Genomic DNA, 14,150 nt, shown 5'->3' on the forward strand with positions numbered 1-14,150 from the left:
GACTTATATTCGCTCTCTCTGTCTGCTTGTGTGGAAGATGCTGGGGGAATCCTGAGGTAAAGGAAGGAAGACAGGGAGAGACAAGGTGAAGCACGTGACGACAGATAACTAGAGTAGAGGTAGACTATGAGAAAACAAATTTAATGCTGCATTCCACATCACAGATTTCCACTTTAGAGTAAAAATGTCTTTTTGGAGTCTTAATAGGTAAGTGATTTGTTCCATTTGAGAGATATTCCAGACTTTTTGTTTCCATTTATTGTAAGTTGGTGGGTCTGATTTCATCCATCTTCTGGTTATGCACTTCAAGGCTGCTGTAAGTAGTTTGCTTAATATGTATTTTTAGCCTTCTCATTAAGACCCCTAGGTGTAAATCCCAGCAGTGCCACTTTGAGGTTCTGTGAATGTCAGCTAACTGCACATTCTCTATTCTCTCTTTAGACTCCAACCTCAAACAAGTTATATGCCTTTGTGATGTTTATACAACCGCTGGACAGTGGAAGTAGAGTGGTGGGTCTACAAGAGGGCCGGGTTGGTTTCTGGCATAGTCAGACTGGTAAGAATCTTATGAGCAAGGGATGAACACAAGGCCAAGACCTTGAACTTTGGCCCCAAAATTCTAACCAATTTATCTTTAAGTCAGAGTGGCCATTTGCGCAAAGTTAAATCAAAATCCCTGACAGCATTATTGAGATATTGCATATTGAGATATGTGTGCAAAGTTTTAAAAAATCCCTCAAAGTACTCTTTTAATTTTTTGGGGGGAGGGGCACAGCTATAGGTTCTATGCAGATGACATAACTCCCATTGGGGGCCAAGAAGTGATTTCTGCATAGACATGTGATGCTACAAGGGTCATCTTTTGAGCTGATTTAAGACTTTGCCAAGCGTTCAAAGTGTGAAAATGAAAACATTCTTAGCTACTTTAGTGTCCTGATAGTAGTGAAACATTCAGGCAAATTAAGTAAATAAAGAAAATTTAAAAACTCAAAAAGAAACAGAAGCAGCCAGGAATTAAAAACCTCTGTCTGAAGTCTAGACAAGTGATGTCACACAATGCTCATGTGTGGTCCATTTCCACAAAGTGGTCCAGTTTGTTTCAGTACAGTTTTGCCATGGTTTAGCCCATTAAACTCTGCTCTAATCGTATAACCTGATGTCCGTCTAGCCTCGCTCAAGACAAGAAATCTGTCTCTTTTAAGAGAGCTAGATCATTTGGCTCAGCTCAGTGGAGCTGGTTGTTTGGCTCCCAAACGTCCCTTTATTTGGTATAGTACCAGTTTGACTGTTTAAACGTGAATTAGATAATGACAAAGGTTGGAGGAAAGGAAACTGGTACTCAAATGGGAGCCAGCTACCATGGCTCACATTAATGAGTTCCACAGAACAGGCTCATTCACAAATGGCACATCATTACTCGGGTGCTTAGCAAGATCATCTGGTTTATATTATTTTTTATTTTGAGGAGAAGATCCCAATAGAGAGCTAATAAAGTGGGATTAATGTTAGGATGAAAATAATTAACCTATAGTGACCACTTTTTTAGACAGATGGAAATAATCAATATCCTTATTATTGCAACAAGGAATATGATCATTAAAATCAATGATAATTTTACTACGAACTGTGTCTTTTATATGCTACTAACTCAGGCTAAATTGCAAAGACTTTCTATTTCTCATAATTGCAGTAATATATCCTTTAGTTATTCTAAGATACTTTGAGTATTGTTAAGCGAGTATGTTTGTGGGATAGTGGGGGGCCTCATTTCGGAGTCTGCTTAGGGCCTTTGGCCAGGGGCGGTCCTAGGTTAAATTATCCTTCAATGAGTAGAGTATCTCAGAATCACTGTATCATGATACCATCAGTATCATGGACAAAATTGTATAGTAGCGGGGAATACACTAGAGTCCTATTTGTTTTGATTATTCTTGCTTTACTAAGGGCTGCAAAGTGTCCTCCTTTTTGGTGCTGTGGAAATGGCCATCCTAGTTACAACTGGTGTTTGTTTTTAGCTAATGGCCGCGTTATATGGTGACTTTCAGCTGAACATGTCTGTGGTTGTGGTGTTTATATATGTAATTTGGTTGAATATTAACATGTTCTTGTTCTTCTTCTCCCTCTGAATCGACCAACTACACCGTTTTGGCACATTACTGCCCTCTATAGTCTGTAAACGTAACTGCTATTAAGGGATGTCCCATTTCTAAGTCATGAGATGGCCTTTACACTTGGTTTTGAGGGGCGAGTTAAGACTGAGGGTTGAGCTTGAGGGAAAGGGGAGAAATGGGATTGGGCCTTATTTCACTATAAGACTGCTCTAGACTCTCATCTCCCTTCACCTGGCTAGACAACACTAGATGAGGTCTGCAGGATCGAGTACTTTTTGATATTTGACTGCCTCCAGGTCAGGTCAGGTAGGGGAGCATACGCTGGTTCGGCTCTTCACTGCGTCAACCTTGGTTCTGTACTGTTGACCATCCTCCAGGCTTTCGCCAGGCCCATGCCCCATCTCTCCAGTTATCCTCCCAGTTGCCCCCTCCGTAATGAATGCGTCGCCCCAAGCCGTCTGGACCAGCGCACCGGATTCTAGGTGGTGTGCTGGATCAGGCCTGGGAAAGCGCACCACATGCCCATAAAAACTCAGCTGCTGTTCCTGAATCAGACAGCTTACGCTTCCCATTCCAACTCTCCTGAGCATGTCAGCATTAGACACACGGTCTTGGCGACGATACCCAAAGATGCACCAAAGAGAAGTTGTCACAAAGGAGTCCAGCTGGCCCATCAGGACATCAGTCAATGTCCAGGCCTCACAAGAGTAGAGTACATACTGGAAGGCCCAAGGACTTTGTCTGCATCATGAGATTCCAGGATCGTCTCCAAACCAGGTAAACCGGTTCAACAGTGGTAAAAATGACATTCTTAAAAGTGTAGGGATGGTACTCTTTTCTGATAATTGCAGCATACTGGTCCATTTAGAGCCGTGAAGTACTGACTTTCCTTCATTTCCATTCATTTCTGACAGATGCCCCCCAGTTCCTGCCCCTATAGAGGATCACGTGATTGTAAACATCCTATTGCTGGCATGGAGGCAAAAAAAAAAAAAAAATCCACAACAGGATTAATAGTTTGTGATTAAAGAAGTGCATTTCTAATTTTTTTTTTTCAGTTTTTCCACTTAATTTAAATTGAGTTAAAAACTTTAAATCTAAACTTTAATTTTTCCACCAGATACTTTACATCAAATTCAAACAGAACCTGAGGAAGGACGAGTTTTTCTTTGGAAGTCTTTGACAAGGCAGACTAAACATTTCATTACTGAGAATGTTCCGATGCCATGTGATCAACACTCTCTTGTTCTTGCTGTTTTATACAGATCTTGGTTACGGATTCCTAGTTTAGTTTTCTGGCATTTTCATATCTTTTATATCGTTTCAGTCATCCTTATCTTTTTGTTAACCTTCATGTTTAGCAGGACTTTTCTCAGTTCAATTGAGTGTTTATATTTATACCTTCCTGTTCATTTGTTCTCTACTCTTGCCATTGTTTTTGGGCGGTTTCATCTGCAGGGAAAGCTATTTTCAGACAGTCACATAGGAACAGAGTATGTGAAAAATTATTTTGTTTACTGGACTAACGCTAACAGAAGGGAAAAGAGAGCGCAGAGAGAATGAACTGCAAGCCTAATGGTGCTCTATGGCCAGGACAAGAAAAAGGAATGTGATTAACACAGTCCAAACATATTGCACCCCCTGTGGAGCCCCAAGCCGCATGCTGCACAGTTAGACAACATGCAATATGCCCACCATTGCTCCTCAGTTACACACAAGACTGCAGACCATTGCACAAAACGCCTGTATATGGTTCCCACTGCTGCTGTGTTGTGGCTCCACAGGCTGTAAATCCTGACGAAATTTGCAAATAGAAATAATGAGGTTTGTGAGTATAGTTTGAGGACAAAGTGCATGGAAAACACACGTTTTTTTGTGCCTTATCAATGGATAAATCAGTGTTCTTTGCAGATGGAACATCCACTTTCTTTCTTTCCTATTCTGTGATTTAATGCCCTTTTAACCTTTCAAACATGCTCTTGTTCTTTATCATACGCTGACATTTCACTGTCTTCCTACTCTTCAGTGTTTTTCTTTAACTTTTGCCGTCTTTTCCTTGTTCCTATCCTCTATCACTCACAAATGTCAAGTTATCATAGCATAAAAGACACCTCCTCAGGTAAGATCCCTCTCATTCCAACTCATCTCCAACTCTCCTGTCTTTGAGTCGTTTCCATTTTGTCTTTTCTTGCTCTGACTCCCTCATTTTTTTCTTTCCCCTTCAGCTTTGTCTTCAATAGAGTATATCTTTCCTTATTGTGCGTCCATCCCTCTCCCTCTCTCTGTCTGCCGTCTCTCCGAGGTGTGATAGTGATTTGTTGACACTTTGATCTAAGGAATATTGACCAGAGGCCAACATGGCTGATGGATGGCCAGCGCCTGAAGTCGATAATGCCTGTGTTAGTTGGGAGTCATCACTTCTACTATCAGCACTGGAATTGGCTGTACAGTGACACCGTCCAAGATGTAATAATACAAGATGAGCTGAGGAACAGAGAAAGCAGCTCAGCAAAATGACTGGATCCGTTTCAAAACGTTCAAAGATTCGCATAATTCTGGTTGAAAAAGGAGTTATTCTGCTTCCTAATGATCCATATCAGCCAATGGCATCTTTTCCGCAACACAACCACAACTGTACAGACCAATGCACTTCCAATTACAGGCAGTGTCCACTACAACTCAATATCTAGGTTTGAAAACTCATCCTCAATGAAGGAAAGAAAAACATGCATGCCTGACCTTAAGGAGAAATTGTCTTGTGTGCCACAGAAGGTATCGACTGCACAGTGAGAATACTGAAATATGTCAATGCAACAGGGGAATTTTTAAAAATGCTTCCTGTTTAACCAGACAGGAAATATCACGGCAGTATTACAGCAATCTCTGGTAATTAGGTGGTATTTTATCCTAACCTTACCCTAACTCTAGCCACCTAAACCTAACCACCAGCTCTTACCCCCCAACTTTAACGCAAAAAAATTATTGTAAATTATTCTGGAAGACCCAACTTTAATTTAGTGTGCCTAAATAAAGAAATGGACTGGCAACTTAAATAGAAAATTAGCACCTTGTTTCAGGAAATTACTTGGTAAAATACCACCGAATTAGCAGAGAACTGCCACAATAATACAAGGGTTAGGATTAGGGTAAAACACCACCTAATTACTAGGGGATTGCCTCAATATTACAAGGAGTTACCTGATAATCAATACATTATTACCAGGTATGTACTTCTTTAATCTTCATCTTTTCAGTCATAACGAGGGGACAGTGATTGATGTCTGTAAAAACTCATACGACACTTGGATATGGATAAAAATGCAGGTTAAGCCAGCAAAATAAGTCAAGAGGCCTGCCCTGCAGCAGTCTCTCTCTAAAATATGTCCACAAAGCTGAAAGAGGAATGGACATCCTCTTTATCTCAGCTGCTGCTACTGCTATCTTGTTGAGGAGCGCAGAACAGATGCAAACTGTCAACAGGTGTGCAGGAGGACATTCTAAATAAAAGCATAGCTTAAAGGAGCTGATTAAAATTGTGTTCTGACTTTCTATCATCCTGATTGGATAATTAATCAACACACTGATTGATCGTTACACCATTAGAAGGACTTACGCCTGATATCCAGCTTGTTTGTCTCTCAGAGACTTTATGCTCTTTAACCTGAATGGAAACAGTCATGAACTCAACCCCAATAGCATCTTTTTGGAACAGCAAGTTTAGGACAATTTAGACCTAGAAAATAGTGATAACGGCTACATAGGCTGTCAGGTTATCCTTACATATAACCAAAGCATAAACTGATGATATTCAGCAGACATTAACCTACAGAGAGGAGTGAATGAGCCACATTCTGCAAACCCACTTCACATCTTACCCACTGTTGCTGTGATGTTGTCCCTCAATTTTGACCGTTTCCTGCATGTTTTCTTAACTCTAGAGCGGCTGACAAATGCAATTCTAATTTTGGTTTAACCACATTTTCAATTTTTCACCAAGGAACATCACTAATCTGAATAGAGGATCCTATATACGGCTGCACAAGGCTCAAGCATGAGAGCCAGTGTGAGAAAGAAAAAAGATACAGTTAAATTTTTATATTCCTGACAGCCAACAAGAATTTCTAAGAACTTTCAGGCTTCTATGAAAAAGAAGTGTGATTTCCATTTGGCTTCCTCTTCAGACAACTTTTGACTTTTTGAAACCCTCAAATGGGAGAAAATATCTTCCCAGTATGATGGAGTCATTTTAAGCACATTAACACGGACTCTGTGTCCTTTCAGGGATACACTTATGAATTGAGATCAGCATGAAGACATCCTTTTAAACACACTTCAACAGGGCATTTGACCCTGCTTCACCACCTTGCAGGCATCTCGTACTGGGACCAGCGTGGAGCTGCCAATTGAAGTAGGCTAAGCATGGAAACTGACCCTTGTCCCCCTCCATAGGATGCAGGTTTGACAAGGAACATCGGGGTAGTGTCATTTTCAGGGACACGAGGATGCACACAGGGATGAAGGAGATCTAACCTTTTATCCTTCAGGCAGAGGAATTACAGACAAAAAAAGATATCCAGAGAGCAAAAGAGCTGCAGAGAGACAATTACTGAGAGGCACAGAGAGAGCGAATATCACACTGTGGAAAACACGCAGAGTGTAAGTTGAAGGACGATGACAGAAACAGTAGGGCAGGGGAGTGAGGACAAAAGAAAGAAATGTGACTGTAGTTTGGATGAGCCCGGTGGTGACCGAGCCCACTGCGTAGGCAGCCTCAATTGTGCGCTTGTTTGTGTGCAAACTGTTAAATGTGTTTCTGAGTGCGCTGCTGTTGGCCCATTATACATTAACTGAGTTACGATGAGAAAACTTTTCCCAAGGCAAAAGCTGGAGCTGCAGTGTGTGATGTATGTTGTTAGAAATAACAATGATGTAACTCACTTGGTGACTGTATAATGCAGCATTTAGTTTTTACTTTGTCTCCTTTGGTGGAAACGGGTCTTTCTTTCCTCCACCCATGGGGAAATTTCTCGTTAGTTGTGCTTTTATTTAGTGCTGTTTCTCTCCCTTTTATATATTACTTCTGTAGTAATTTGCAGAGAAAAAAAATCCTGTTTCCTTTTTGGAATGTTTTGCTTGGTCAACATAAAACAAAAAAGCTATTTTATGGAAATATGAAAAGATGAAGCACATATGTGCACTTCTTTTCAGACAAGAGCCTCAATGTAAGCTGGGTCAAAGATTATCCTATGCATGTGTCCACACATGGGCTAAGTATGTGTGTTTCAAGAAAAGTAACTATCTAAAAGTCACTGGCAATTATACAAAGATCATTTCTTACACATGGACCATGGTGTAAATCTGTTTGTTAGCTTGGTGCTAATACATAATGGAAAATGCCATTGACAGGCTAATGGATTTAGCATTGCATTTCAGCCATTTCTTAATTTAATTCAGTTTTTGGCCTTCTATGACTTTACTCAGAAAGGCCAGTGGATAGAACTGGAGAGAGAGATTGGGGAAAGGTGAGGTGTAAAGGACAAACAGACCAGATTTCACCCAGGCCACCTGCCTTGAGGACAACAGCTGCTGTACATGAGGCACATGGACTTAACCACTAGGATACTAGTGCCTCCTGCAATTGTAACTTAACCATTTTGTGTCATCTGGACTTACTGTCTTAAAAAGCGTGTAAAACATCAACCCTGTTGTACACAGTCAAGCTGTAGCATCCTTTTTTCAAGACAATCTTGGCTTTAAGAATATGTGTGCTGCAGTAGGGTCACTTGAATTAAAAAAAAAAGTTATGGAACTATAAATACAAAAGAAAAAAACTAAACGAAAATTAAACCTCAATGACTTTTTTGTGTGACACACAACAAACAATAATGACTACGGTGTTTTTTATACAAACTTGTTCTCCCATCTCTGAGGGACCAAAAAGTGAAGAAATAATCATTCTGTGGCAAAAAAGTCTTCAAAATTTTAATATATTTACGATAAAAGTCCTTGCACTTTTTTGAATTGGCCGTTTGTGAACCACTGTTCAAACAGCTCCTGTCTGCAGTGACACAGAGGGCCAAATCACAAGTCTCTCTTTCTCTCAATTACAAGCTACTCAGGTTGTCTCCCGCATGATCTAAGACTAAAGATATGCGCTGTTTGGCAAAGCATGAAGCGACGACGCAACAGCCTGCCATTGACTGTCACAGCCCATGTGAAAAAACAATATGAACAATGAAACAATTGAAAATGGATTAAAATGGATAAAAAACATTTAATGTCAGAGTTACTGGGGTGGATTTAATCTTTAAAGACCCTGGAAAATCATTCAAGTTAAAGCTTTGCAAGAAAAGCCCCTATTAGGGCTATGAAAGGGCTACAACTCAAGAGGGTGAAAAAAAACTCTTTAATTGGAACATATATTGTAAAATAGATAATTTAACTGATGGTTTACTTAGGGGAGCTGAGAAAAATGGATATCTTCTTAAGGTAACGCACTAGTAACACATCCAAACATCTTCTGCCTCCCCCTCCCCCTACTCATCACTGCGCACACACATAAACCCAAACAAGTTAAATGCACAGTCATGCCCTTTAAAAACAAATTTCTAGATTTTTAGAAAGGAAGGATATTGGTCTTTTCATTACCCGGCATCGAGCAGGTGAAGCCAAGGGCAAGTCATGACACATCATATTTTCTTGTTGTTGTTTAAGTTGTTGAGATGTCTGGGGTAGATTTGTTGTTGGCCCTACATTAACTTGGAAAGTCCTCTAAAAAATGTACCATAATTTGGTGGCAGTGCTGAACCTTGCGCACTGACCTCTTTATCTTTAAAAATGAGATAAAAGTCTGTGCCAAGTTCCAGGTTTTATGAATAAATGACTATTTGAATATTCACAATCTTTTCCTGTTGGTATACAAACTAAAATATGTCTTACCCTCTCCTCCAGCCGAGCCACCTGCTCTCTGTAGAAAGCATCCTGCTTCTTCAAGTCTGCTTCTCTGGCTTCCAGCTGCTTAGCCTGAACACACAACATAAAAACAGAAAAGGTTTTATAATACAAAACAGATGCCTTTAAAATTGTTATATAAAATCAACTAGAAAAGACTGATAAGGATTTTGTTTATAACTGTGCACAATGACTGCTAGGCATCTAAATAAATGTGAATATACACACATTTTGCTTAATGTGTGCTACAAAACTCAACTTTGTCTCTATGTGTGTAAGACTGATGATTGCCTAGCATGTACTGCATGTGCTTCTTTGTCCTCATGTTCAATCTTCAGCCAAACCATTATCAGACCAAGAGGATAACATCAGTTTTCAGTGCGTGAGAGCACCATGGTCTGGCGTATATTTGCCCGGCCTAACAATCTGCACTGTCCTCCCTTCTGCTTTGACCTTCACTAAACATATGGCTGGCTCTCTGTGTGATGTACAGAACTGATAAGACCTGGATGTATCTTCTTGTAGAAACGAAAAGAATACCTTTACCATGGAATAAAAGCTGATACGTTAAATTAAACAAGTAAATAACTGTGTTAATTACAACATTTTTAGCACATGCATTTAATTGTGTGAGAATTTGTCATCTTTAATCTTTAAATTCTGGGGTTATATTTCTGGCTATGGACAAAGAGGGACTCCAACCAAGCAGACCAGATGTAAATAGAAAAAAACATCATTAGGTTCACAGGACATTTCTTATTTGGACATAGATGCTGCACAAAAGACTTTCTAAGACCTTTTCAGACCCCTCATAAACAAAAACTAACTTTTTTTCCAGCTTAAAGCACAGGTGCCTTTCAGGATTTATTTGGGATTCAGCAGCTTCAATTCCCAATGTCTCGTGCTTTAAAGCTTTTTTGCATATATTGTAAGTTGTTTTACAAATGCTGCTTGCCAACCAGCACCTGCATTTTTCATCTTGAAGCCTAAATTTCCTTTAACTTGCATTTCCCCATCTCCACCTAAATCTCCCTTACAAAAGACTTTTTATGTCCTTAAATTTAATAAGGACTTTTTAAGACTTTTGGCCCCTAATTGCCACTACAAAGAAGACAGCTATTTCTAGTGCAAACTTTCCAAAGCAGGGACAGGATGAGGTGCCCTAACTTGGGACTTGGCTGTTGCTCTACTGCCTTTTACTCCCTAATGTTCATGCGGGCAGAAAGGAGAGGAAAAAAAGAACAGAGGAGTCAAATGCTTCTCAGCTACCTTCATATTGGCCCCAAAATGGAATAATTCCTCATCCAAATCCATTGTCTGATTTTAACAGCTTCATTTGACATCCCCTTTAATGTCCTTTGCAAACTCTGTCCCAGCACTCCACGATCTGTAAGTGATGAGCCAGACGATCTGGCATCCTCCTCAGAGTTTGCATCCTCACACTTGACCTTCTACCTTTAAATCTGCTTATCTAAGCTCTACATCCTTCTTCTACCAGACAAACCCTAACTTTTCTTCTTTACCCTTCATCTTCTACCCCTAAATATGCATATCTGAGCTCTACATCCCACTTCTACCACGCAAACCCTAACTTTTAACCTGAGTATTTACTTTTGACTACTAAATCTGCATAGCTCTGCATCCCACTTCTACCAGACATACCTAACATTTTGTCCTCGATCATTACCTTTTTCTACTTCATCTGCATGTTCTACTCTACATCCCACTTCTTTGAAACAAACCCTAAATAATCACCTTTCCTCTTTATCTTTTATCCCTAAATATGCAGATCTAAGCTCTACACCCAACTTCTACTACACAAACCCTAACTTTTTAACTTCAGTATTTCTTTTGACTACTAAATTTGCATGTCTAAGCTCTACATCCCACTTCTACATCCCACTTCTACCAGACACTCCCTAACTTTTTATCCTTTTGTTACCATTTTCTACTCAATGTGCATATCTAATCTTTACATCCCATTTCTTCTGGACAAACCCTAACTTATGATCCTCACTCCTCACCTTTACCAGCAGATATTGGTATCACGCTACACCCAACTTCCACCTGACAAACCTTAACTTTTCATCCTATTTCAATGCTTTCTACTGCTGAATTTGCAAATCTAAGCTCTTCATCCCACCTCTTCCAGAAAATCCAAACTTTTCTTCCAAACTCTTCACCTTCCACCACTGTATCTGCATATTTGAGATTTACATTACTATTCATCCTCACCCCTCACCTTTTCCTGCTAAATCTGCATATCTAAGCCCAACATCCCACTTCTACCACACAACCCCTTATTATTCATCCTCACTCTTTACCTTCTTCCACTAAAGCTGAATATCTAAGCACTACATCCCACTTCTACCACTAACCCTTCAGTTTTTATCCTCACTCATCACGATCTACTGCCAAATATGCATTAGTACGCTCTAAACCTAGCTTCTTCCAGACAAACCCTAACTTTTCGTCCTTTCTTTTCACCTTTTTTCCACTAAATCTGGATATCACTGCAATTGCTCTATGTATCTTGGTGAATGCAACCAGCATTCTTTGAATTTTGATGATGAAATACCAGATTAAAAAAAAAGAAAGTTTTCAACAAATCTGAGAAGGGAAAAGAAAATCCTGACTCATGCAGAGGTGACTACAAGACAATAAAGACCTAAAGGCTTACCTTGCGTCCCATTTCCTGAACAATGAAAGCATTGAAAGAAACAGAAAAGAAAAAGGAAGAGTGTAAAGAGGCACTGATTCATCCATGAACTTCTTTAAAGTGACATTTAGAAAAGGTTTAGTGTTCAGAGGCTTGGGGTGACTGGATTTCACACTATTCTGCTTGAATTCTCACACTTTATCCTCTAAATCTCCCCTCCCAATGGCATATCCAGAGACAATACATGTATGGTATATTTCCACTTTTGTATGCACACATGCACAGTAACATACATTAAAACTCACAGACCATACTGCAGAGAACTGTCTTATGGAAAGCAGCCATGCAGAGAAGCCTCAAAGCCTTGAAGCCATTGCTTTGAGTGCTATAGGAAGAAAATACACCGTATGGAGAAGAAAAATTGCATTACCCCATCCAATCTCTACTACAGCGATAACCATCTGTGTTTGGCTACTCAATGCACTGCAGGCGGAGCGGCGTCGCTCTATGCATTGTGATGAGGAGCGGCGACGAGTGTCACCGAGGGGGTTGTCCTCACGTTAGATGAGTGGGGGGGGGGGGGTTTCAAAGTCAAGCGGATGCTCGAAGCTTTGCCGCTACGTGCAAGACACACGGCGAGCACCTGCACATACTGAGACGCACACATATGATGTCGTCCCCAGTTACAGATATGGAGAAAAAACTCTAGAGCACCACTTTATCATACTCAAGAAGACAGCACCATGAACAAGTTGTTCCTGTTTCTTCTGTCCTCAGTAACCTAGCATTAGCAAGCCTTGTCGGTGCGTCAGACAGTCGCCTCTACTGCGTTTCTTTACAAGTGCTATTGTGCAGGAAGGGTTGTATAAAGCTATCTAGACGTGGAAGTCCACCCTTGTAAGTATCCTTTAAGTATGCTAGACTGACTCTGAGGTTGTTTCACTATGGGACTCCATTCGATGGTGGGCTGAAATTGCAGTTTTGTTGTCAAGTGTTTATAATTACTGCTCTTTTTCTTTCATCACATAAACAATGGAGCGAAACCAAAATCTATGCTATCCTGTGATTTTGGCTTTTGTTTGGTGTTCATGTATTTGTCTTTAACAAGAAGGTGCCCAGTAAGGCAGCGACCTGTCCAGCATGTTGTTCCTTGCATGAGAAGAAGGGGAGCCACCAAGTGAGTGGGGGACTACGGTTTGTTTTCCATGGTTTGACAGACACCATTGAAGTATCTACTTGTATTTGACTGCATTAAATCCATTATCAGATTGCATATGTATCTGTACATCATTAGGCTTTATGCCACTTCCTGCCTTTGGTTTACAAGTTGGTCTTCTCTGCTTTAACATGACCTTTCACACCACTCAAAATGAACCAGACAATCAGGGGAAACATCTGTTTAAGGTGGACCAAACAGCTCTGGTGTGAAAGCAAACCTTTGATTTTTACTGGTCCATAGCACCCAGTCAGGGCATCTATGATAGTCTAGCAAAGTCTTAAATGAGTTGAATTACATTAGCTGAGTTGTCAAAATGCTTTTTCCAATTAAAGCGCAATGAGGAAAAGAAGATGGGATGATGGGATACATGACAGAAAAGTTTAGTTAAGAGCAGTGCAACTTCCCACTCACCTTCCACACCTCACCTTTTAATGATAGATACTTTTCTAAGCTCTACATCCCACTTCTACCGGACAAACCTTACGTTTTTTTTCTCAGCCTTCACATTCTAACAGTAAATCTACATATCTAAGTTCTACATCCCAATTCTACCAAACAAACCCTAACGTTTTTTTATCTTCACTCCTAACCTATTTCTGCTAAGTTTGCACATCTAAGCTCTACATCCCACTTCTTCCAGACAAACTCTTACTTTTTTATTCTCACTCCTGACGCATTTCCACTAAGTATGCATATTTAAGCTCTACCCCACTTCTCCAGAGTGACGACAATCCTGTTAGGTGAAAACAAGCTCAAAGTGAACCGCTGTAGATCAGAAAACTGTAGTAACAACATGATCAATGCTGTTTTGCTGTGTTTTGTGCTTGAAAAATAAAAATAAATAATCTAAGACATGATATTTATCCTCAAATGACAAAGGTGTGTGAAAGAACAGCTCTGTGTGTTGGGCTGAAACTGTAGGGGAGTAATATGGGAAAATGTGGGGCCATTGTTGTGTTCCTACTGACTTTAAGCCACCGATCGCTCCGTGAAAGCAGAAGCTGTAGTCTGCCTGCCTGATGACAGATTCTTCGGACATTCAAAATAAAAAATAACTACATTTTATAAACATATGTGAACACACATAAGGTATGTGATGTTGGTTTATGAAATCTCTGGTTACAAGACAGGGCTAATTGTTATGTTAAACACAGAGTCTGAACAGTCACTTACATACACCTCTTTATTTATTCTATTATGTTACGAAGCC

The 14,150-nt window shown here is 40.1% G+C and overlaps 1 protein-coding gene across 3 annotated transcripts in view; it reads right to left on the minus strand.

Moving 5' to 3' along the window:
- The window catches only part of chchd3a (coiled-coil-helix-coiled-coil-helix domain containing 3a), a 119,709-nt gene that overhangs the window by 43,631 nt on the left and 61,928 nt on the right, over positions 1-14,150 (minus strand). For all 3 annotated transcript variants that reach the window (XM_041781288.1, XM_041781287.1, XM_041781286.1), the window contains one exon: positions 9,051-9,134. In XM_041781288.1, the coding sequence (XP_041637222.1) occupies positions 9,051-9,134 (84 nt within the window). The remainder of the gene's footprint in view (positions 1-9,050; positions 9,135-14,150) is intronic.

Source organism: Cheilinus undulatus, linkage group 23 (assembly GCF_018320785.1).
Source record: "Cheilinus undulatus linkage group 23, ASM1832078v1, whole genome shotgun sequence".
Classification (NCBI taxonomy): Eukaryota; Metazoa; Chordata; class Actinopteri; order Labriformes; family Labridae; genus Cheilinus; species Cheilinus undulatus.